The 22,066-nt window shown below is 42.0% G+C and overlaps 1 protein-coding gene across 7 annotated transcripts in view; it reads left to right on the top strand.

The window, feature by feature from the left end:
• The window catches only part of PPP1R9A (protein phosphatase 1 regulatory subunit 9A), a 150,026-nt gene extending 134,133 nt beyond the window's left edge, over window positions 1–15,893 (top strand). For 5 of the 7 annotated variants that reach the window (XM_048510566.1, XM_048510564.1, XM_048510565.1 and 2 more), the window contains 4 exons: window positions 1,952–2,071; window positions 5,310–5,333; window positions 6,878–7,060; window positions 9,308–15,893. In XM_048510566.1, the coding sequence (XP_048366523.1) occupies window positions 1,952–2,071; window positions 5,310–5,333; window positions 6,878–7,060; window positions 9,308–9,520 (540 nt within the window). In that variant the 3' untranslated portion in view covers window positions 9,521–15,893. The remainder of the gene's footprint in view (window positions 1–1,951; window positions 2,072–5,309; window positions 5,334–6,877; window positions 7,061–9,307) is intronic. The other 2 variants (XM_048510567.1, XM_048510563.1) reach the window with 1 other exon arrangement.
• The last annotated feature ends 6,173 nt before the right edge of the window (window positions 15,894–22,066 follow it).

The following is a 22,066-nucleotide window of genomic DNA, read 5'->3' as shown; positions in this document are numbered from 1 at the left end:
GCCTGCATCTTCAGAGATGAGGCAGCTGGTGACTTGAGGTAGAACATTTTCTATGGTGGCTCTTTGCCTTTGGAAAGCCTTCCTCCTCGAGGCTCACCTAGTGCCTACTTTACTTTCTTGCAGGTGCCAATGTCAAACACATTTTTATGCAGGCTTTTAGGGGGGGGGGGCAGTTATCTTACCAAAATTTTATCTTGTTAATAGTCTGCTTTACCTATTTTAGTGGTTACTTCTGTTTTATAGATAGTTTTATGCTGCTTGTGTCTAATGGCTTGTTTTTAGTAATTGCCTCAAGCAGGATTCTGAGGAGGCTGCATAGAAATGTCCTAAATAAATAAATAGGATCTTCCAGCATCTCTTCTAGTTAGGCTCTAAGAAAACTGCCTTCAAATGGACCTCCTACAGTATCAAATATGTCATGATTCAATATTCTTAGTATTGCACATGCACAACAAGATCTAGTTGTAATGTCATAACTGCTGATGAAAACTAACTTTTAAATTTTCCTTTGCATTTTTTCCCCAAAATATTGCTTGTGACAATTTTCTAGTGTGCTGGAGCCCAAACTTAATTGAATACATTAATTCTTTTTTTTTCTAAGTCATTTTTGAGTTCACTTTCAAAACAAACTTCAGTTTCTCTGTTGTTGTTTTTGTTGGATTAAAATTTTATGTGATTTGCTTGTTTTCATTAACCTCAAAAGTTTCATTGAATATCTGGATTTTGAGGTTGTTTTAATTGCACTTTTTCCCGATCTGATTTATGTCATTTCAGAATTCTTCTAATGGGCTACTTGGGTGAATTTCACCAAGTGTATCTACTACAGTGTCCTCTGTTGGGAATTGCTCCTTTATTGTTTGTCTTTGCTATAAAGTGTGATGCTTTGTTCATTACATTTATAATGAGAATGTCCAGTCTATGTCTTTGTTTTGACTGCTTATGTCTTTTCCATTATCAAGGCAGTTGTAACATAATATACAAGATGAATAATGTACAAAATGCTGTTAAAAAAACAAGAACTCTGTGGTTGCAGATACACCAGGCATGTTTTCTGGTTAAAATTCTTACACAAGACTAATATTGTGATGCAATAAATTGTATTTGTAATAGCACATTCTATACATTAACGAAATTACACTCTTGTGAGAACCAGTATAATAGTTGCTGAGTCATTAGAACTGACGAGGCTGTCTTGGAATGCTAGGTTTGCTATAGTAATTTGGAAAATCTTATTTCCTGCCCAGATCCTGGATTTCTACTGATGTAGTCAATTATCCTAAATCCAGTTTCTATTCAGTTCTATCTGATTTTCTCTTCAGTGGAAGAAAAAAAAAACTATTGGAGGTCTGGATGCACAAACTCTTGCACAAGTTGTTAAGGGGATTTGAGAATGGAGGTGCATATGTGTACATGCATTCTGATAAGTGTTCCAGTTATATATGCTGTTTCTACAAGTGGAAATATCCAGGACTCTACATAGAGTATCCAAGAACACTGGGCAGAAACTCACAGAAATAGAGGTTTCACATATTCCTCCTGAGAGTATCTTAAAATGGAGCTGCAAAGTATGCTACATAGAGCAGACAGATCCCAGTGACTTTTACACTGTTGATTAAATCTGAGTGAATAACCTGTTTTGGCTCCTGCCAGTGCGCTTCAGTTCACAGGGACCCACCACAGGTTCTGTAGTCTATACAGCTGATGTGTTCTGGAGCTGTCTTCACAGTCAGAATGCAATAAGAACACAGCTTCTCATTTTCAAAAATCGTTAAAAATGAAAGCATTTTCACTTCCTCCATATACTCCACCTCAACTCTGACTTGTCACAATCAATCTTGAGCTCGGCTTGTTCAGCAAAGCAGGGGGGAAGGGAAGCCCCAGTTACCCTGTGAAATGTAGGCACATTCTCTGCACTTCAGCTAATGGCAGCTGTTTATCTTGTCCTCTGCAGAATTTTACTTTCAATGATGACTTCAGTCCGAGCAGCACCAGCTCAGCTGATCTCAGCGGATTAGGGACGGAACCGAAAACCCCAGGATTCTCATACTCTATAGCACTGTCATCTGATGAGGTATCTTACGCATGAGCTTATTCATATGGTAGGGAATGTGTTGCTCCCTGTGGAGTTGTTATTAATGGACTGAACAACTCTTCACTTGATTTTGAAAACAATAGATTTTTAGAACTGCTGCTCACTTTCAGACTGACATAATACATCTGTGGGTGGACTGTGGGGAAAAAAGACAAGGAAGGCCTTGGAGGATACGAGCATCAATGCGTTTGGAATCAAAATGACTCTTTAGTAATAACAATTGTGAGACCTACATAAGACACAATTTCAGCTGTGAAATTATAACCTGATATGTAACTCATTGAAGAGGATAATTCAAATCAACTGCATAACACATCGTGGTAAAATATAGTATATAATACAGTGTTATTGCATATAAGCTGCAAATCATAATAATAATGAAGTCTAATGTCTGGCTAATAAATGTTGAGCTTGAAGAAGGGCACCTTGTATCTCTGGACTGCACTTCTGCAGAATGCAAACGAGAGATGTTCCCCAATTTGCAAATTCTCAATGTACACAAAAACAAGCTTGCCTGGGAGAAGGTTCAAGACTAGTCAACACTGGATTGTGTGGGACAGTCCTCTGATGGCTCATCTCATTTCTCCAGCATCGGTGACAGAGGGTAGCAGTAGGGGAGAGGATCTCAACATGACACTGTCTGGTAGAACCCCACAAGGGGTGATCCTCTGCCCAATGCTCTTTTAACATCTATAGGTACCCCCTTGCCCAGCTAGTCAGGAGTTTCAGGCTGGATTGCCATCAATATCCACTTGAAACCCAGCTATATCTGTTGATGGACAGCCAACTGGATGCTGTTCCAGAAGATCTGGTCAGATGTTGGGGTGGGTGGTAGAAGCAGAGCTGCCCAAAACTGAACCCATCAAAGATGGAGGTACTGTGGCTGGGCTGGGTGGAGGACAAGCGCTCGGGGGGGGGGCTCGCAAACCACCCACCCCCGCCCCCTCCCCGCAAAGATGATAGGGCACCAACAGTCGCAGCAGCAGCAGCAGCAGCAGTCGGGGAGTCGCCCTTACTCCCAACCAGCGCTTGGGGGGGGGCCGCCCACCCACCCCCGCCCCCTCCAGATGGTGCACCACCAGAAGTAGCAGTCGTAAAGAAGGCGCACATCATCCTGATTAACACCAGCAGCAGCAGCGAGGGAGGGGGAGACTCTTCTCCAAACTTCTCACCAGAACCCAGCAGCAGGACGGCCAGGAGGATAAAGCACATAGCCATCACCTCACCCATCCTCACCAGCACCCCCAAGCAGCCAAGCGCCCAGCTCATTCGGGAACAGCCTCACAGGGGGACAAGCTCTTTAGAGTACAGTTGGTACCCAGGCTCTTCATCTCTTCTGTCAAGAGTTTTTTGTGTGTGGGATTCTCCTAGGATGCTTTTCCCTCCCTTTTTCTACTTGGGAGGCCCTAGGGTCAAACTAAACATGGCAAGGATGGCATTTGTCTATCTCTATCAAGCCTGGCAGTTGACTCCTTCCTTGCCGGTGCCATCCCGACCTACGTGCAGTGATCCAGGCAACGGTCACCTCTTTTGAGACTCACTCTATGCAGGGCCACCCTTGAGGTTGCTCCAGGTCCTTGCTGGAGACTTTTTGGGGAGCACCCATGCCACCTGTAGCCTGCCAGCTGCACTGGCAGTTGAGTATCAGATCAGGTACAGGGTTTTGGTACTTACCTTCAAAGCTTTAAACAGTCTGGGAACATCATTTTTATAGAACCATTTATCCCTATGTACTCCTCAGAGAGCACAGTCTGGGGTATAAACCCTTTTAGTAATCCCTGGCCCCCAAACCTTCCAGCTGTCCTCTTCAGCTCTGGTCTATCTAGCGGGACTTTGTTCAGTTCTGCAGGGCCTGTAAGACAGAGATGTTCTGTCAAGCATATTGTTGAGGACAGCAATTGTTCTATAGATCAGCTGACCTCCCTTCCCCTTTCCCTTCCCTTATTCCTGGCCTCCCCTTTTTTTTCTTCCCCTTCCCCTTCCCCTTCCCCTTCCCTTTTCATTTCCTTTTTATTTCCCTCCCCCTTCCACCTTCCTATATTTCCTCCTTCCACTCCCTGTGTACCTTTTTGGATTTGTGAGTTTGCATAGGGTGGATAATCCTCATCTATCTTCCACCTTCTGCACCTACGAAAATACTAATGTGGAACCAAGTGTTTGTACTGAAATAGACAGTTGATTGGTGTACATTTTTGAAGTTTGTTTTTTTGAGAAAATACTGGTGTGGACCCAGCCAACTTTTTCATTGTTTCACACAGTTCCTCTGTTTATTACAGCCCCCAACGCACGTCTCCTAACAGAATACTTTTGGTAGTCATTGAAGACCGTTTCCACTTCTTTTTTGCCAGCAGAAAAAAATTGGATGGATCCTACCCATAGTTTCCCAAAAGAAACACTAACTTTCATGGACTAGTGTCCACTTCATCATTCCTGTCTGATAAATTGGGCTGTAGTTCTTGAGAACTTATACCATAAGTCTGTTAGTTGTTAAGATGCCAATAGGCTGTTCTTTGGCCTTGCTATATCAAATTAACAAAGCAACCTTTTTATTTTAAATTTTTACTTTAGTTTGCTTTTTTCTTCTTGCATTTAAATATGTTTTCTTCCCTTATGCTGGAATCTCAGCTGAACACAATGAAATGCAATTAAGGATCATTAAGACAAACGGGGTTGAACATTGAATAACTTGCTAAATGGAAGCAAAGTTTTTCTTAGCCTTGCTTTGTTTTCTTAACAAAAACGTAGTGCAGAAGACCGAAGATCACTAGTTGGGTCTCCCCTCTTCTAAGAATGGTGTAGTGATCATAGTCTCCCTATTCCACACACACACAGTCTCATTGCTAAAACAGAACAGCAACAATCTCTGACCGAGATGTGGAACAGTGGCCTAATAGTGTGAGAAATTCTAAAGCGATTTATTCCAATTGACCCTACAACACTATACCACTGGAAGCTTAATAGCCCTTCTGACATATGCTTGAACGTTCACACTTCGATAAATATCATACAGTTGAGTGGGATTTAAACATTAAAAAAACTAGATACTAATCAGGCCGTAATAGGAAAGAACGAACTCTGTTACAGTTTTAACTGTCAGATTGTTAAACCATGATTGTCATTCTGGTGGATTCCTAAATTATCCAGCCTGTTTTACATGCTTTCGTCACTTCTGTCCATAATGTTTTCTTTCTCATTTCTTTTTTGCTGACTCTGTCAGAGCTTGGATATGATTGATGATGAGGTGAGACAATAATGCATGTTTTGCTGCATTACACGGAGGCATAGCTCCTCTCCCCCCGCGCCCAATTTTCAGATTTGCTTTTGTGTAATAGATTCTTGTGTTCGTATTTATGCCTGACTCACTACTGCTAGTCATTTCTTTCTATTGACTCAGTTTTTTGAGTTTTTGAAAATAGGGTCCACTTTTAAGTATAGGCTCAACACAAATGGGCATTTCCTAATCCTTATTTCTCCTCAAGCAATTGAAACCTATTGAAACCCAGTAAAAACCCACTACCAATCTCAGCGTTTAGCATAACCGGGTTCCTTTCTCTCTCTCTCTCTCTCTCTCACTCACACAAGCATACATACATGAAATTTCCCGTACAGATGTAGATGGTTTTGTATTTTACTATTATAGTATATCTGTATCCCTTGCAGAAGAAATATTCCCTTAAAAAGTTGATAGCACAGTAAAGACTTGCACTGCCTGATCCTCTCAGACTCTGTACCTGTTCTTCTGAATGTTATAGTCTAAAAGTGAAATGCATGTTTTATTGACTTGCAGAAAGTGCGACCAACCGTGAGACATTTCCTCATAATGCGAGGATGCCTTTCAGAAATGCTCTTTGCAGATCTTTCTATTGTAGTGTGTGGGAGCTTGCCAACTCTCTCTGTTAATTGGCTCTGTTAATAATACTCATGAACTACTCATGAACTTGGTTGTCCAGCAATAAGCTATTCATGCAAATAATGGCAGCAGCCATCAGAAAAAGGCGCTGGATGCTTTTGACTTTTTTAATATGGGGTGTATTGTTAGATGTATTTTAAACCACTGGGGATTGTTTTTATCAGTTTTGAATCTCCTAGAACTGTGGAAGGTAATCAAGACAGGAAAGCAACACATCAAATGTGTTTTGTAACTCACACCCATTTTTATGGTTCTGTATACTGGCAATGAACAGAGGCCATAGGCTTCTGAGTACTAGATGCTAGTGAATATCAACCAGAGAGCCAGCATGGTGTAGTGTTTAAGACTGGTGGGCTCTAATCTGGTGAACTGCGTTTGTTTCCCCACTCCTACACATGAAGCCTGCTGGGTGACCTTAGGCTACTCATAGTTCTCTCAGAACTCTCTCAGCCCCATCTGTCTTTAGTGGGGAGGGGAAGGAGAAGTTTGAGACTGTAAGGCTTGAGATTGTAAGCCACTTTGAGACTCCTTTAAGATTAAGAAAAGCGGGTTAGAATGCCCTCTTGTGCAGAACTGGGGACACTTATTTATTTATTTACCGTATTTGCACCTGACCAGTGTCCCCTGTGGGGGCCCAAAGTAGCCTCAAATCATTCACCTCTCCTCCATTTTATCCTCCAAAAATCTTGTGAGGCAGTTTAGGACAGCATTGAAAAGGAATATTGGGCTGGACTGATGCTGTTCTGGCCCAGAAGGCCACTCTTGTGTTCTCTCATCCCCAGTAATGTTGAATAATGTTGTGCCCTGGTGGTGCTTAGCAGTAATACTGGGTTTTTCCCCCCATGTCATTTACATTGTGCAACATTTTATTACAGATCCTTGATGACGGACAGTCTCCCAAGCACAGCCAGACCCCAAATCGCGCAGTTCAAGAATGGAGTGTACAGCAAGTTTCCAATTGGTTAATGAGCCTGAGTTTAGAGCAGTATGTTCCGGAATTCAGTGCCCAAAATGTAAACGGAGAGCGTCTTCTTCAGCTGGATGGCAGTAAGCTTAAGGTAATTGCCTGGCGCTAGTGGAAATAAAATTTAGAATTTTATCACAGGGGGAATACATTGTTATGGAAAATACTCCATAGCTGGGAGGGGGAAAAAATCCCCACGAACTCTTTGGCATATTATTGGCACCCCCGGTACCAATAACGGATAATAGAAAAAGTGCAAATTGCTGGAGAGTGATGATGTAACAGTTGGAAGTCCGAGACATCATTATCTCTGAAATCAAGCCTTGGCTAAATGTTAACATTTAATGGACAATTTTGATACGCAAAGTTTATCACTGGGTTTTCTAACTTGAAAAAAGAAAGCACTGGAGAATAAAAGAGATGGAAATATGTGGCCAGGGATATGGTATCTCTAGTCATATAATGAGGGGTTATATTTTTTCCCTTTTCTACATTATATTGCTGACTCCCTCACTCTATAGTATTAAATGGGTTCTTTATCCCATTTAGGTAATTAAATTCCTTACTGAGGTGCCAACAGACAATATGAATGCAGAAAAGGCAGCTCTAACAAAGTGTAGTATGAGGGGTTTTAAAAAATTGAGGGGTTATTTGAAGCAAAATGTGAAGAAGAAAATATGGTTAAATATGGATAAATTTCTGAGCATTTTATATATGCATACAGAAATCATTTTGGATCTTATAACCTAAAACCATTGCTCATTCCCACTTTTCCTCTTGCACTCACAGTCTCTGTTAGGCTATCGCAACAAACCGTGGTGTAATTAAACTAGCTACAGTTGGCATAATCATCTGACCACGAGCCACTCCAATATAGTTAGGGTATGTCAAGTTAGATTTACCCAGAGCATTTCTCCATTAGGGCTGCAGCCTTACTCTGCATGCTGCTGTCAACCGCTGTTTGTTTATTTACAGTATTTCTATGCCACCTTTTCAGAGTCCTGCTCAAGGCAGTTTGCAATTAAAAAATCAAAGTTTTAAACTAAAAACTGCAACAAAAAGAGTTGTAATAGTACAATTGCAGCCATTGACATTTTTTTAAAGTTTGGGAGCAATAGTTTGTAAAACATGGCGACCATGGCCAGCACATTAAGAAGAGAGGGCTATCACTGGCTATGATTTGCTTCCAGCACCTACATACTTCATCCCCAGCCAGTCAACTCACCAGACAGCAAGGAGCCAGACAGTGAAAATGGAGGAAACAGCAAGGGCAAAGTAGATGACCAGGAAGACCAGTGACTGCAAGAAGTGGGCGGGGATGGAGAAAGAAAGCAGAGCAGAGCTGGAGGAGGGGAAACACAGCAAAGAGAAGAACATGAAGGAAGCAGATGAGAAAGCAGGGGTGGGGAATGAAGCCCTTGGAATGGAGTAGGTAAACTAGAGAAGGAACAGGAAAAATGGGGACCAGCAAGGAAGCAGGATTTTGTCTTCCTTCCTTGCCAGTCTCCTTCATCATGGGAAAGCAGGCTCTGAAAGTATCTAGTGCTCAGTATGTAAGACTAATTTAAAACCAGAACTGCTGATAAATGAGAAGTGGGAGGCTGTTCTTAAGAACTTTTATACAGTTCAACGAACAAAGGAGTTGAATATGCAGATACAACTGCTTTAGGGCCATGAATTGGCAAAGTTTGAAGGTGGTCCAACATTGGGACATGACACCAGTCCTGGGGTGAATGGTAAACCAAAGAAACTGGAGTGATTTTTTCCTTGTTCTTTGGCCTGCTATTTACTCAAGGACTGATGCCATGACCCAGTAGATTATAATGAGAGCGCGTCCCATGCAGGACATCAGTTGTAGAAAGTACAGTCTTTGGCTTATTCTGAGGTCACTGACAAACCTTGGTTTGATTGATTGCATGTCAAGTTCTCAGGCACACACCATGGTTTTGAACGGGGTGTCCAACTCTGGCGCTTCAGATGTTCATGGACTACAATTCCCATTAGCCTCTGCTGGCATGGCCAATTGGCTGATGAGAATTGTAGTCTATGAACATCTGAAGCGCCAAAGTTGGACACCTCTGGTTCAGAATTCTGTTCTGGGAGCAAGAAATGAAACATAGTTTGTAAAGCAACTAATCTACAGTTTGTCAAAGACTTCCTTGTTTCCCATGTTGGTGCTTCACACGAGGGGATGAAAATTGCCTGAGGCGTTTGGCTGAGATTGGTTCTTCCCAGCTGACTGTAGCCACTGTGTCCTTGTTTCACTGAGCTGTTTGTTTTTTTAAATCACTTCAGTTCCATGTTAAATAAACTGTTGTTAATTTCTCCCTTGTAACATTAGGCCCTTGGTATGACGCCTTCTCAGGACCGAGCTGTCATTAAAAAGAAAATTAAGGAAATGAAATCTTCCATAGAGAGAGCTCGTAAAGCGCAAGAGAAAATGGAGAAGCAAAGGGAAAAGTTGAGGAAGAAGGAAAAAGAGCAGCTTCAGCGGAAGTCCAAAAAGCCTGATAAGCGTTCTCCAGATCCAACAGATGGCGCTAGCGAGCAGTGATGCATAAGAGTTACTGTTGCATTAGGATTCGGAAGACATTTTTCAGGAGAGAAATGTGTTGCAAAAACTGACTTCTCATCTTGCTAGTGTTCATTATACCGAGCTCTGGACCTCCTAAGAACACTTTATGTAGAATAAATGGGAGAAATCTACATTGTGTAGCTACATTCCTGCGGCTGTAAAATATGCTGGTACGTTTGATCTGTTCAGCAGTTCTAAACTATAACAGTTTATTTTCTCATCACTGTACAGTCAAACCAGATGTCCAGTCTGGGACCAGCATGAAGCTCCTCCCCACCTACCTCTTCCGAGGTCTATTAATTTGTAAATAGGCTAGTTTGTTTCTAATCTCTTTGATAATCGGTTAGGACACAGTATTACATGCTGACTATACTGTATGCGTGAAACTGCCCCTCTCAAAGGGTAATTCCCTGGAGGCTTCCAGAGACTTCTTTGAAAATGACTAAACTGGAATTAACTGCATATCAGTTACCACTGATTTTCAAGGGAATAACTGCCCTCTTTGTACTGTTTTGAAAAGCCATTCTGGAATGGGATTCAGTTTGCAGCATTTCTTGGAGAGGCTACCCCACCAGCGGCATAGTTGCAACACGTGAAATTGTACTCTGGCGATAAGAGGCAGGAGTAATGTCAATATCCTCTTCTTGCCTAACCAGGAGGAAAAATAATTCCTGCTTCCCTGCGTTCCCCGCCACCCGAATTGTACAGTAATTTAGCTCAAGAAGGAAGCAAAGCCTTAATTTGTTTATCTGGGCCTGGAGAGTAACATTTACCCTCTGGATGAAGCTGGATTTGTAATACTAGAATGGCTTGTGGTAGAACTTTAGAGTACAGGGTTTTATATTTTAAAAAATTGTGGTCCTCTAGTTGGGGGCTATATACTTTCTTGTAGCATCCTCTGAGCCTTCTTTTCTTGAACGATTGTGATCTAAATACTACTTTTTTGTGTCTTTTGTAAGGAAAATACCCCACTGTTAGGCTTGTTTGTAGCACTTGGGGAGGGCGGGAAGAAACTGACTGCTAACAGAAAGCTTGGATTTTTTTTCTGTTCAGATGACTTTTAAAATTGATTTCTCGCAAATGCACTTTGGAAAAGGGGAAGGTACCAATTAAGAAAATGTGAATTTTACATTGTAGTTCCCTGTTACTAGAATAATGCCGAGGGAGGGGGGAGCTAAGTTACCGCCTCAAAAGCAACCACTGTTTTATTAAGCAAAATGGTCAGTTCAAAATATGTGAACTAGTAAACAGCGTACAATATAGTTTTGTGATGGTACCTCAAGCAGCAAATGCACGGCCTAGCCAAAGTGATGCACTTTTCAGTCTCATTTATTTCACGCTTAACCTATCTCCCCTCCCTTTTTGTAAATAATTGGGACTTAAAAGTATTTGGCACTGGCTGGATCATGCCCTGCCATATTCCCCAAAAACACGGCAATAGTCTCAAGTCCTTTTTTTTTTTCACGCATTAAAAGAAGGACAGAATTACAATTCAAGTGATCTGTGGTTAGTTTGTTTTTGATGCTGCTTTTTTACTACAAAGAAACTGACGTTTCAACAGACAGGAAGTTGGGTTCGGGTGTCAGAATCTTTTTTAAAAAGAGTGGGGAAGGTCACATGTCTGATTCGGCAATGATTGCTTCTGTGACATGCATGTGGCACATCTGGCTGAACAATGGCTGCATCCTCTACTCCTGTCCTTCGGTGCAATATTTGGACTGAAATCTCTTGCTAGAATCCTGGGCAGATTGGCCCCTTACCTTATTGGGAAAGTTCCCCCGTAGGTCCTCTGGAGATCTACTGGTAAGCCAGATGCAAGCCACGCCTCCAGCAGGACTGGCAACATCACTGGGTGGGCATAAGCTTGCCCCTCATATGCCACTGTCGAATGGAGAGGAGGAGCTCCATTCAGCAGGCTAGAGTAGCAATGCTGTGCTGACAAGGGCATTGTTCTACCTAAAGAAATACCTCCAGTGTGGCCATAACACTTTGTTGCGCTGTCAAAAAAAACAGGTGGGCAGGCAGTGGAGCTCTTTCAGAAAGGACACTGAATAGAAAATAGTTACTCCTCTAGGAGGCAAATGCAAAGGAAAATGTAACAGAGGCCTGATCAAGCTATTTCTTTCACTGGAGACATCTCAACTATAAAGTCAGTGAAGGCATCAGAGGCTCATTTTCTCTTTTTAAGTTATGTTTATATACTGGTAATTTAAAGTGGATGTATATACTAGTAATGTCTATGGGTGCATCTCTCAGCTTTATATTATTTATGAGTCCTCCCCCACCCCCCAATTGTTTTTCTAAGATCCCAGGGGACCGTATTGTGTTGTATATTGATTTTTTTTTTGCATTTCCTGCTGTTTAGAACTGCATAAATTGTGTTTTTATTCTGCAGATAACTAATTCTGATGTATGTCCTGTAATTATTCTGTTCTTTGGTTTGTTGCTTTATGGTAATTTTTAGAGCTGAACAGTGAATTTTAGCCTGATCTGTTTCTCAATTGGGTCTAAATTTACTTTAAAAAAAAAGAAAAGAAAGAAATGCATATAATGCAAATGGACTAGCGTGCACAGACAGAACTGTGGAAGCCAGGCCACAGTTCCTTTCTTCCTTGTTGTGTCATGATATGTTTTATATTCTGCTGTTCTTTGCTTTTGGAAGATGACAAAAAAAATTCTTTCCAAGTCCTTCTGTTTTGTGAAGCTGTCTATCGTATTTACAGCATAAAGATTTTAAGTCTATCTCCATTACTTAATAGCCACTTAAAATGCATTGGAAATATATTTCCTATATGATAGGGAAAGTATGGATGACGTGGGTGTTGCTAACACTCAAAGAGTGCTGCCTTGCTTTTAGGAGGGCAGTTGGTCAAGCTGTCCACGAAAGCGGAGCTTCTCTCATCTCTGCTTCATTATACTGGAAGAAAAGGCACTTGCTGATCTCCGCATTGCTACAAAGCTATGAAAAGGCATTGGGTTAGGAGTTCACAAACTTATACAGGGCAGTTGGTCAAGCTGCCTGGAATTCTGTAGTGCCTGTGGACTGCCCAGCACCTTTTTCTGTTCTGTGGCAGCTTGAGTTGGTCCACGCGTTAAACAGGGAGCCAAAAAGGAAGGAAGGGGAATAAATGGCTTCCATTTGTCCCTTCCCTCATTAAGTCCTGTAACTCCACATGTTCAATCCCAAGGATGGTTTTTACCTTGTCCCCTTCCAATTTATTCTCGTTCCCAGGGTCCATCCCCATGTTGACAGTTTCTACCTGCTGTGTGCTAGTGAGGGGCACTTTCATTTCAGTTGGATGTGTCACATGATACTAATTACTTGCATGTACAGATCGTTCCCCAGTGCTGAATTCAGGACAGGCACATGGCCAAAGCCATGTAAGGATCCATCAGAAATAGAGCCATTTTTGCAGGGGAGGCACTCTTACTTTATGTAGAGCCCAAACAAGTTAGAAGTGATGCACTCTAATCCTGAATGGCTAAGCCCTGCTCAAAGTGAGAGTTCTCCTTGACAGCTAGTTGGTGACACCAATCATATTGTGGCTAGCAGAAAGATCTTAAAGAGCACATAGGAGGAAAATCAAGGAAACGTTAGGGTTTTGGAGCTGACAGCTGCCGGCAGCCTGCTCTGCCTAAGGTGACCACCGAAGTCCTTGCTTGTCTGTTGGCTACTTGCTGAAGTAGCCAAGTACATTTCTTCCTGGTGCCTTGGCATCCCTGTTTTTCATGCATGTTGAATCCTTCCCACTTGACTCTGATGGTTGGATTCCCAATTTACTTAGCGCCTGGAGGAAGCTCAGGTTTTTGTTCTCGTCTCGGAACTTTTAATTCGTTCTATTATACAACGGGGGACAACGACCTTGCTTCCTTCTTAACTAATGCTTAAAAATGCTTCTTTTTTTGCTGTACTTTCCATACTTGGACAAGTTGCTTTAATTCTCTGCCATGTCTGAAAATCGCCCAAATGTGTAATAGATGTAAAGGCGGTTCCAGGTCAGCCACGCACATTGAGAGCCAGTCCCGGAGTCTTCATACATGTTTTCTAATTCAGAATTGATTCCATTTGTTGGGTATTCAAGCAAGGCATTTGCTGACACAGGAACAAAGTCCTCTGTGTCTTCACATTTGTAATGTAGGGAAAACAGCTTGTGTGCTTTTAATCAGGAAAAAAAATGCTGATCTGTTTGTAACTCTCTTTTCTACGTCTTAAACATATCAGCTTGCTTCTTTGTTCAGAATACCACAGAAAGAAAAAATGAAGGCTCTTTGCATTTATGTAGCTCTTGTGTAATCAAACAGTGTGGGGGAGGGGAAAACAGTGGGATGAAAGTATAGAAGCGATGTTGCCTTTGTTAATTATTTTGGTTAAATCCAAACAACACAGTATTCTAGTCATGGGAACATTTTCAAAAGTGAGCTGCTATAAATATTCACTGCTAGGAGCTTATGTTTATTTGAATACAGATGTACCTGTTTTCCAAAGAGGTAAGAATCCCTACAGCTTAGAGATCTAGTCTGCTCACAAGGGGGAACTATTCAGACCTCAAGGAAAGGACACTCGACCTTAGCCACAAGGCAATGAAATAATTTATTCTGGGCATAACCTCTTGTATAAGTTTAGTGGGCAGTATGGACCATGTGTTGCCTTTTATATAAACAAAGGGCCATGAGATTTTTAAAAGAAAATGGTTTCTTTAAACTTGTTTCCCCAGTGTTCTCTAGATGTCTTTCTGCATGTTGTTGGGAAGTTGGGGAGGGGTGGGTTTGGTGGGATTGACTTACTAGAGATTTGCTATTGAAAAGAACCACTTTGGGTGTATTTAATAAACTGAACCCTTGAATTCTGTCGGGAAAGCTTTGAGAAGCTTTTACCAACTGAACTGTGACTTCAGAAACAACTTGGGCCAGTCCCCAGACATGATTGTAGTCCATTTGCATATTGCATGGTCCTTTGGGTTAATGTTCTTTTTCTCAGTTTATTGCATTTTTCTGACACTTGAAAAAGTGTCTTGTTTGGAATGCTGTGATGCCACAGCCATTCAGATGAGCCAACCAGTGTTACCCTGGGCACAGGACGAGAGTACAGTCTCTTAACTGAGAAAGAAAGGAGATCTCTGAGGGCTATTGATTTACAGGGTGTATGGTTGGCATCTTTTCATTTGGATGTTTTGGGAAATAATCCGTTAAGCAATGTTGTAGCACAGTGACTATGCTTCCACGCACCATTCCATGTTATCTTTACAGAGCTGTAATGGTAACGTCAGAAGGGAAGTAGAGTCCCTAGCTCTTCTCTGTGCCAGCATCATTCATCCCCAAAGCTGGGGCAGCTCTGTCATGGGGAGGAGCTACAGTCTGGCCTCCTCCCACTCACCTCAGCCATCTGATGTGGTAGACCTTCTTAATGCCATCCAATGCTATAGGGCTCCCCATTCCACAAAGGTGATATAATGCTTGGGGAGAGACTTGTCACAACCTTCAATGAAATAAATATGAGATATGTATTAACAGTGCTTGGTGGTTGGGTGTTCCTTGGCAGATCTTTAATTTCAGGAGGCCTGTGCCAGCACGGTGCTGCTCATGGTTAGGGCTTCAGAAAACCCTAGCTGCAAGGTCAAATGTAATACCCATTGCATTCATCTTTGCTAACAAATGATTATTGAAAAGAGGCCCAAGAGGAATACAAAATCATTTGAATAGTAGCAAATACAATTTAAATGAAAAAAAATCTACAAATGGCAGTGACCCAGCACATGGTCCTGCACATGTCCCATCAGATTCACCACTTTGGCTCCTGCTTTTTCTGTGGAGGTTTCCCACATCTGTTGTCATTCAAATGTTTGATAACAACCCAGTCTGACATACTGCTAAGCCAATGCTGCTCAAATACTACCACCCTCCTGGAAGTGCACTGTAATCTGCTGCGTAGAAACTGTATACAAATGGGCTTGTTAGTCAAAAGGGGAGGGGTTGGGAAATTGTGTTGTTTTGGATTTTTAATGTATGAATTGCATGTTGTTTCTGATATCTTTAAGTTTGTACATCTAGGTGTCAAATCACCTGCATGGAAGATGCTCATTGCCCTGTCTGAGTCTGTATGCTTGTGCTTTCTTAATTTGCCCTTCTTTAAATGGCTAATTTTAAAAAAAGAGAGGGGAAAACTCTCTTGACGTTTGATTATTTGGAGGCATTCAAAATAAACAACAACAGGCCAGTAACCCTTTGTATTCTTATAAATCATTTTTAAAATTAAAAAAAAACCTTGTGATTAATTTGTTAGTGTACATAAATTTCTTGCCAATGAGTATTGTTGTTAGACAACGAATGCAATAAAAAGAAATACTGAAACTCAGTAATGGTATTTTTTTTTTAATGTTTCACTCTCTCTTGACGATGACGGGGATGATTAAAGGCTGCAAACATGATCTGATCTAGTGGCATCCAGGGCAAGAATGAATTGCTGGGAGTACCATCTTTGGTTTTCAAAATAGGTTGGGCGGAGTGATTGGGCAGTTGGGATGCCTGACTAGGACGGAGGTGGGATCCATTCACGTCCCCAATAAGCCATGATGTTTACTGGGCAACCATTCGAGGTGTCTGCGAAGTTGTTGGTTTTGTAAAGTATTTATATCCTGCCTTCAGCCCAAGTTGGTTTATCAACATGCCCACAAGGTCAGGTAACGTAAAACAGTAGTAAGATTGCAATGTCAAAAAACTTCAGAAATAATTAAATTTCCTTCAAAATGAAGAATCGGATCCAGTCAAGAAGTCAGCCTTGCTGACCTGATCTCCTTGGTCATATCTGCATTCAGCTTCAGCTAGTTTACTCTCAATCATGACAAGGGTGAACAAATGCTGGCCTGGAACTTAGATGGTTTTATCATCTATCATCAGCTTACTGATGAGACCCAGTTTCAAAGCTGCAGGCAAATTCCCAGAAAGGTAAATATGTGATTGCTTAACCATCTCTGAGTCGGAGAGAGGTTATATTTGTGTGATAGGGTAGGAGATGACAGTGGCTGAACATAAAGAAAGGTGAGAATCACTCCAACCTCATGAGTATTGCACTCACTCTGGGCACTTAACCAAATATACAGTAGAAAGGACCAAAGATATAAAAATCTTTACTAAAAGCCTTTTTGAACCAGTTTCGTTAGCTGCCTTGACTCTTTCACTTCTGGAACCCTAGTTCCCTCACCCTTTGCCCTGTTTTAATACAAGCCACTGCCTAAGTTTTAAATAGTACAAATCAGGGCATTTACGTGGCAGCCTTCTTGAGATAATAATTAAGCCAATTTTTAAAAGTTGCTTTGAAATGGGCAGAGTGTATATGCATGTCAGAATGCCAGGCTGCAAACATTTAATGAGTTATATTTTGTAAGAAAAGTCGTCTTGCTGGGCCTCGTACTTTCCTATCCTCTCAGGAAATCAAAAAGACTTTAAAAAGAAAAGAGGTTCAAAACTGAGGTGAGTTGACCTCGAGATATTAAAAAGAGCTCACACTATTCTGTTTCATTTTCCCTGATCAGATAAAAGGGACAGAACATTTTAATATGTTTATTTGAATAGTTGTATCTCACTTTTTCCCCCAAACGGTCCCAAAGAACACAATATAAACAAACAGATAAACATACAAATTATACTGGTTCTGGTGGGTTTTCCAGGCTGTGTGGGTGTGGTCTGGTGGATCTTCCCTCTGTGATACACCTCTGAAGATGCCAGCCACAGATGCAGGCAAAACGTTGGGAACAAGATCCACCAGACCACGGCCACACAGCCTGGAAAACCCACCAGAACCAGTTGAATCCGGCCGTGAAAGCCTTCAACAATACATACAAATTCTATCTTGGGCTGGTTCTGGAACAACTGGCTGATTCATTTAAAGGCAGGGCCTTAGTGCCAGAGACCAGAATAGCCTCTGGTCATACTGAAGCTTTATAATATCTGCAGGTGTACTCTAATCTGGAGGAACGGGGTTTGATTCCCTGCTCTGCTGCCTGAGCTGTGGAGGCTTATCTGGAGAATTCAGATTAGCCTGTACGCTCCCAACACATGACAGCTGGGTGACCTTGAGCTAGTCACAGTTCTTCTGAGCTCTCTCAGGCCCATCTACCTCACAGGGTGTTTGTTCTGAGGGGGAAAGGGTAAGGAGTTTCTAAGCCCTTTTGAGTCTCCTATAGGAGAGAAAGGGGGGATATAAATCCGACTCTTCTTCAAAGAGAAGGGAAAAGCAAACATTCAGCAAAACAAATGGGGTTCTTCCCAGGCTTTTCTGTTCACACTTGGAATTCAAAATTCTGCAGTTGCCCTGGATCCCCAAGGAATCCTGAGAGTTGTAAGCTTCTGAAAACAGTTGCCACTTGATGTGTGTCAATATCACAAAACAGTTCCCAAAGTTCCACAGAGCAAAATCATGAAAGTTCGTGATCAAAATGATAAGAATGCCTCAAACTTGAACTTTATTCTACCTCCTTCTAAACTACATTTTAGGCATAAACTTTTATTGTGGTTAAGCACTTGATTGCCAGTTTGATTACCAAAGAACCAATGCTTGTAAGCCTCCGGACAAATAATCCAGATTTAATAAGCTGATTGTACAGCCTTACATCAGCTGTTGGCAGAGGCAGAAAAACAACATACAACTGTATCATTAAAAGTGTGTTCTCTACCATATTACACATCCTTAATGATAAAGTGACCAGAAAATACTTATCCGTTAAAAATCAATAGGGCAGCCACAGAGTTCATAGGGGAGCTGAAACTAAACAATCCATTCTCAGGCCCTAGGAAATGCTTAATTATTTGCCTCTGCTACTTAATTGAACTGCATAACGAAACATACCATGTAGTGGTAAGAATATATAACAGATACAGAAATCAAGAAAAAGAACAACTTGCCCAGGAGTATATAAGCCCACCTCAAGATGTAACACTGAGACAGATGCAGCCTGCTTTGCTTTCAGTCTCTCCCCAAGAGAAAACCTTTCTGACCAGACTGGCCATCTGGTTGGCAATGGGTACAGAATGCAGAAGTACTACACTGCAACATCCCACGTTCAAGTCCTTTCCACATACCCACACCTCACCATGATATGCATTTTTGCTGTCACAGAAGCATACTGTGTGATCTTTTGGTCAATGTATGCACTGATACTTCTTTTGCCATCTATTGTTTGTGAAGAAGGGCAAAGGGAATTTAACCTTTCATCTGGTCATTGGCAAAATTATAACAAACCATATGCAATTCTAAGATTAAGGGTTGCTTTCAGTTTCTGAGTCCTGCTGCTTTGACCTGGAAAAAAAAATCTCTTTCTGTTTTGCACAGTGGATTTTAGAATATGCGTACCCAGTATAAATTAATGAATAAAAACCCTGAGGTGAAAAGCTGAGATTTGCAACTGTTGACCATATATACACACCAAAGAATGAGCAAACATTTGCCTAACCATAAATAAAATCAATGGAGATTTGAGAAGCAACCTATCTCTTACAATTATTTCAGTGATTTGAGGCTTTTTACAAAAGCTCACCTTTTACTACTTTTCCAGCAAAACATTTGGCTCCCAGTTACACAAAGCATCTGTTTTCGTTTTGTGGAGTTGGTGAAGCAACAGTTGTGACCCCCCTTGGAGCTGCAAAGTTCCACTTGAGAAAACAGGAAAAAAAAACAAACCAGAAACTTGCTTGCCCTAACAGGCTGAGGGAAGGATAATGTCAAATCCATTTACAAGCAGCCTTTTTTACTTATGCACTAAAGAGAACAATTGGCTGATTCATTTGGGTATTTTTTAGCAGTAAGAACAATAAAAGCTTATTAATTCATAGAGAGAACAAAAAGAAGTCTGTTTTAGTCGAATGTTCAAGTTGTCATGTTGTTGCTGGAAATGCCTGAAGCCACCGCAGATCTAGCGTCTCTTGGTAAACAGAAAAAGACTTAACATGCCACTGTAGGAACTCGCTGCGTGTGTGCGCACATGCCATCCAGTCACAGCTGACTTATGGTGACCCAATATGGTTTTCAAGGCAAAAGACATTCAGAGGTGGTTTGCCAGTGCCTGCTCCCACTTGGGCTGAAAGAGTTCTGAGAGAACTGTGACAGGCCCAAGGTCACCCAGCAGGTTTCATGTGGAGGAGTGGGGAATGGAACAATTCTCCAAATTAGAGTCCACTGCTCTTAACCCACTACACCACACTACTCTATTGTAGGAACTAGCCTCTGCTTTCTCTAGCCATAGTTTGTTTTGATTGCAAATGACACTTCAAGAAAGATTTTTACAACAAAACAAAAACCGACACTACATATGACCAGATCTTTACTGATAGAACATCCTCTGGCCAACTCAGAAACATGTAAGTATTATGTAATTAAACTCTGACTATGATTAGTTCCAGAGTAGGAACTGGGTTAGTCTGCTATAACTAAAATATGAGAAAAATGCATAGGTCTCCTTAAAAACTACAAATGTCTTGCAAAATAAGCTTTCATGAGTCATGCATGCATTTGACAAAGCAGGCTTTAGGGCACCAAAACTTATACCTCAACAAATAATAGTTTTGATTGTGCCACAAGACTCTTTGTTACAGCCCAGTCCAAAGGGGGACAGCAAATTAGGCTATGGAGCTGGCGTGAGCTCGTGCCAGCATGTTTGTTAACCCCACCGGTGTAAGGGGAGCTTACCCAGCAGGGAGGGCAAACTGGAAAATGAGTGGGCACTGCACAGCTTCACGGTGCCCAACCCAGAAATGCCTGGCTTCTGAAGAGCTGCACCAGCCTAAAACTGGCCACACATGCAGCTGGGGGCAGGTTAGGGGTGATCCCAGGTTGGGGGTGGAAGCTGGTTTTGTCCTATGGAAGGCTTTGGACTTCCCTGCACTACCTGAAAGTTCTCTGGAGGTGGCGTAGCAGCATACAACAGCGGCACCCCTAGCCACCACAGTCCCTGGATTGGGCTGCCCATTTGGCAGTCATGTACATAACAGGGGGGAAAAAGAAAGCAGTTTTACCAAGCCTGAGAGGTATAAGTCAGAAAAAGAAAAGGATTCTGGATCTTGTAGGGCTCCTCACAAATACAAAACACAGGAGGGCTGAGCATGCTCCAGATGAGAAAGTATGCTGTTGATTGATATGATCCTAGAGAGGAAGATTTCCTGTTTATTTCCCCCAACCTTTTGACAATTCTGCCCAGTTCCTTCAATTTATCCATTGTGTCCCACATATCCATCACTAAAGGAGCAGCAGTGATGTAGTGGTTAAGAGCAGGTGTACTTTAATCTGGAGGAATTGAGTTTGATTCCCTGCTCTACCGCCTGAGCTGTGGAGGCTTATCTGGGGAATTCAGATTAGCCTATACGCATGCCAGCTGGGCTAGTCACAGTTCTTTGGAGCTCTCTCAGCCCCACCTACCTCACGGTGTTTGTTGGGGGGGGGGGAGGGAAAGGAGTTTGTAAGCCCCTTTGAGTCTCCTATAGGAGAGCAAGGGAGGATATAAATCCAACTCTTCTTCTTTTATGGTAAAGCCAGGGTCCAGCATCCCATCCCATTCTCCTGAAATACTTTCCCTTCTTGAGAATGACTAAGAAACAGAATCCAGCACCGATTACCTGTCTCACCATTCTGAGCACTGCTGCCTGACAGAGCAAGGAAAGCATGCTGTTTCTTTCTAAGAGACCTGTGGTCAAAAATTGGGACCCATTTTCAAAAAGCAGGCCTACTGCTGCCTCTACTTTAATTATGGATATGTGGGACACAACAGATAAGACAACTGCTGCCGCATCATCTATTGATGATGGAGGATATTGATGTTACAGCCAAAAGAGCTCAGTGCAAGGGATTGGCTTCCAGTAACTAAAGGTGTGGGGTAATTTCTACCAATTCCCTCTTCCTGTAAGAAGACCCCTGATGTGCCTCTCATACTAGGTCCCATCCCAACCAGGGCAGCATTTCAGGGCAATCTGTGAGCTGAAACATTCTGTTCCGCTGACAAAACTGCCTTTGTGAATGGAAAATTTGCCCAAGGTTTTTCTTATGAGGACTAAAATATATAGAAGAAGAAGAAGAGAAGAAGAAGAGTTTGGATTTATATCCCCCCTTTCTCTCCTGCAGGAGACTCAAAGGGGCTTACAATCTCCTTGCCCTTCCCCCCTCACAACAAACACCCTGTGAGGTAGGTGGGGCTGAGAGTGCTCAGAAGAACTGTGACTAGCCCAAGGTCACCCAGCTGGTGTGTGTGGGAGTGTACAGGCTAATCTGAATTCCCCAGATAAGCCTCCACAGCTCAGGTGGCAGAGCTGGGAATCAAACCCGGTTCCTCCAGATTAGATACACGAGCTCTTAACCCCCTACGCCACTGCTGCTAGAGACGGCACAAGGGGTTAAAACTGTTTTGTGAGGTAAAAGACAAGGATGTCAAACTCTTCATTCTCTCCCTGCTTGGTCACTAGTTACAGGCCTATAACAATTGTAGAAAGCTGTTTTTCATTGTGTGAGGAGTTTGATTTCTTCCCCTTACAACCAGAAGCACACCT

Source organism: Sphaerodactylus townsendi, linkage group LG11, assembly GCF_021028975.2.
Source record: "Sphaerodactylus townsendi isolate TG3544 linkage group LG11, MPM_Stown_v2.3, whole genome shotgun sequence".
Taxonomy (NCBI): Eukaryota; Metazoa; Chordata; class Lepidosauria; order Squamata; family Sphaerodactylidae; genus Sphaerodactylus; species Sphaerodactylus townsendi.
This window is presented reverse-complemented; position numbering and strand designations above follow the sequence as displayed.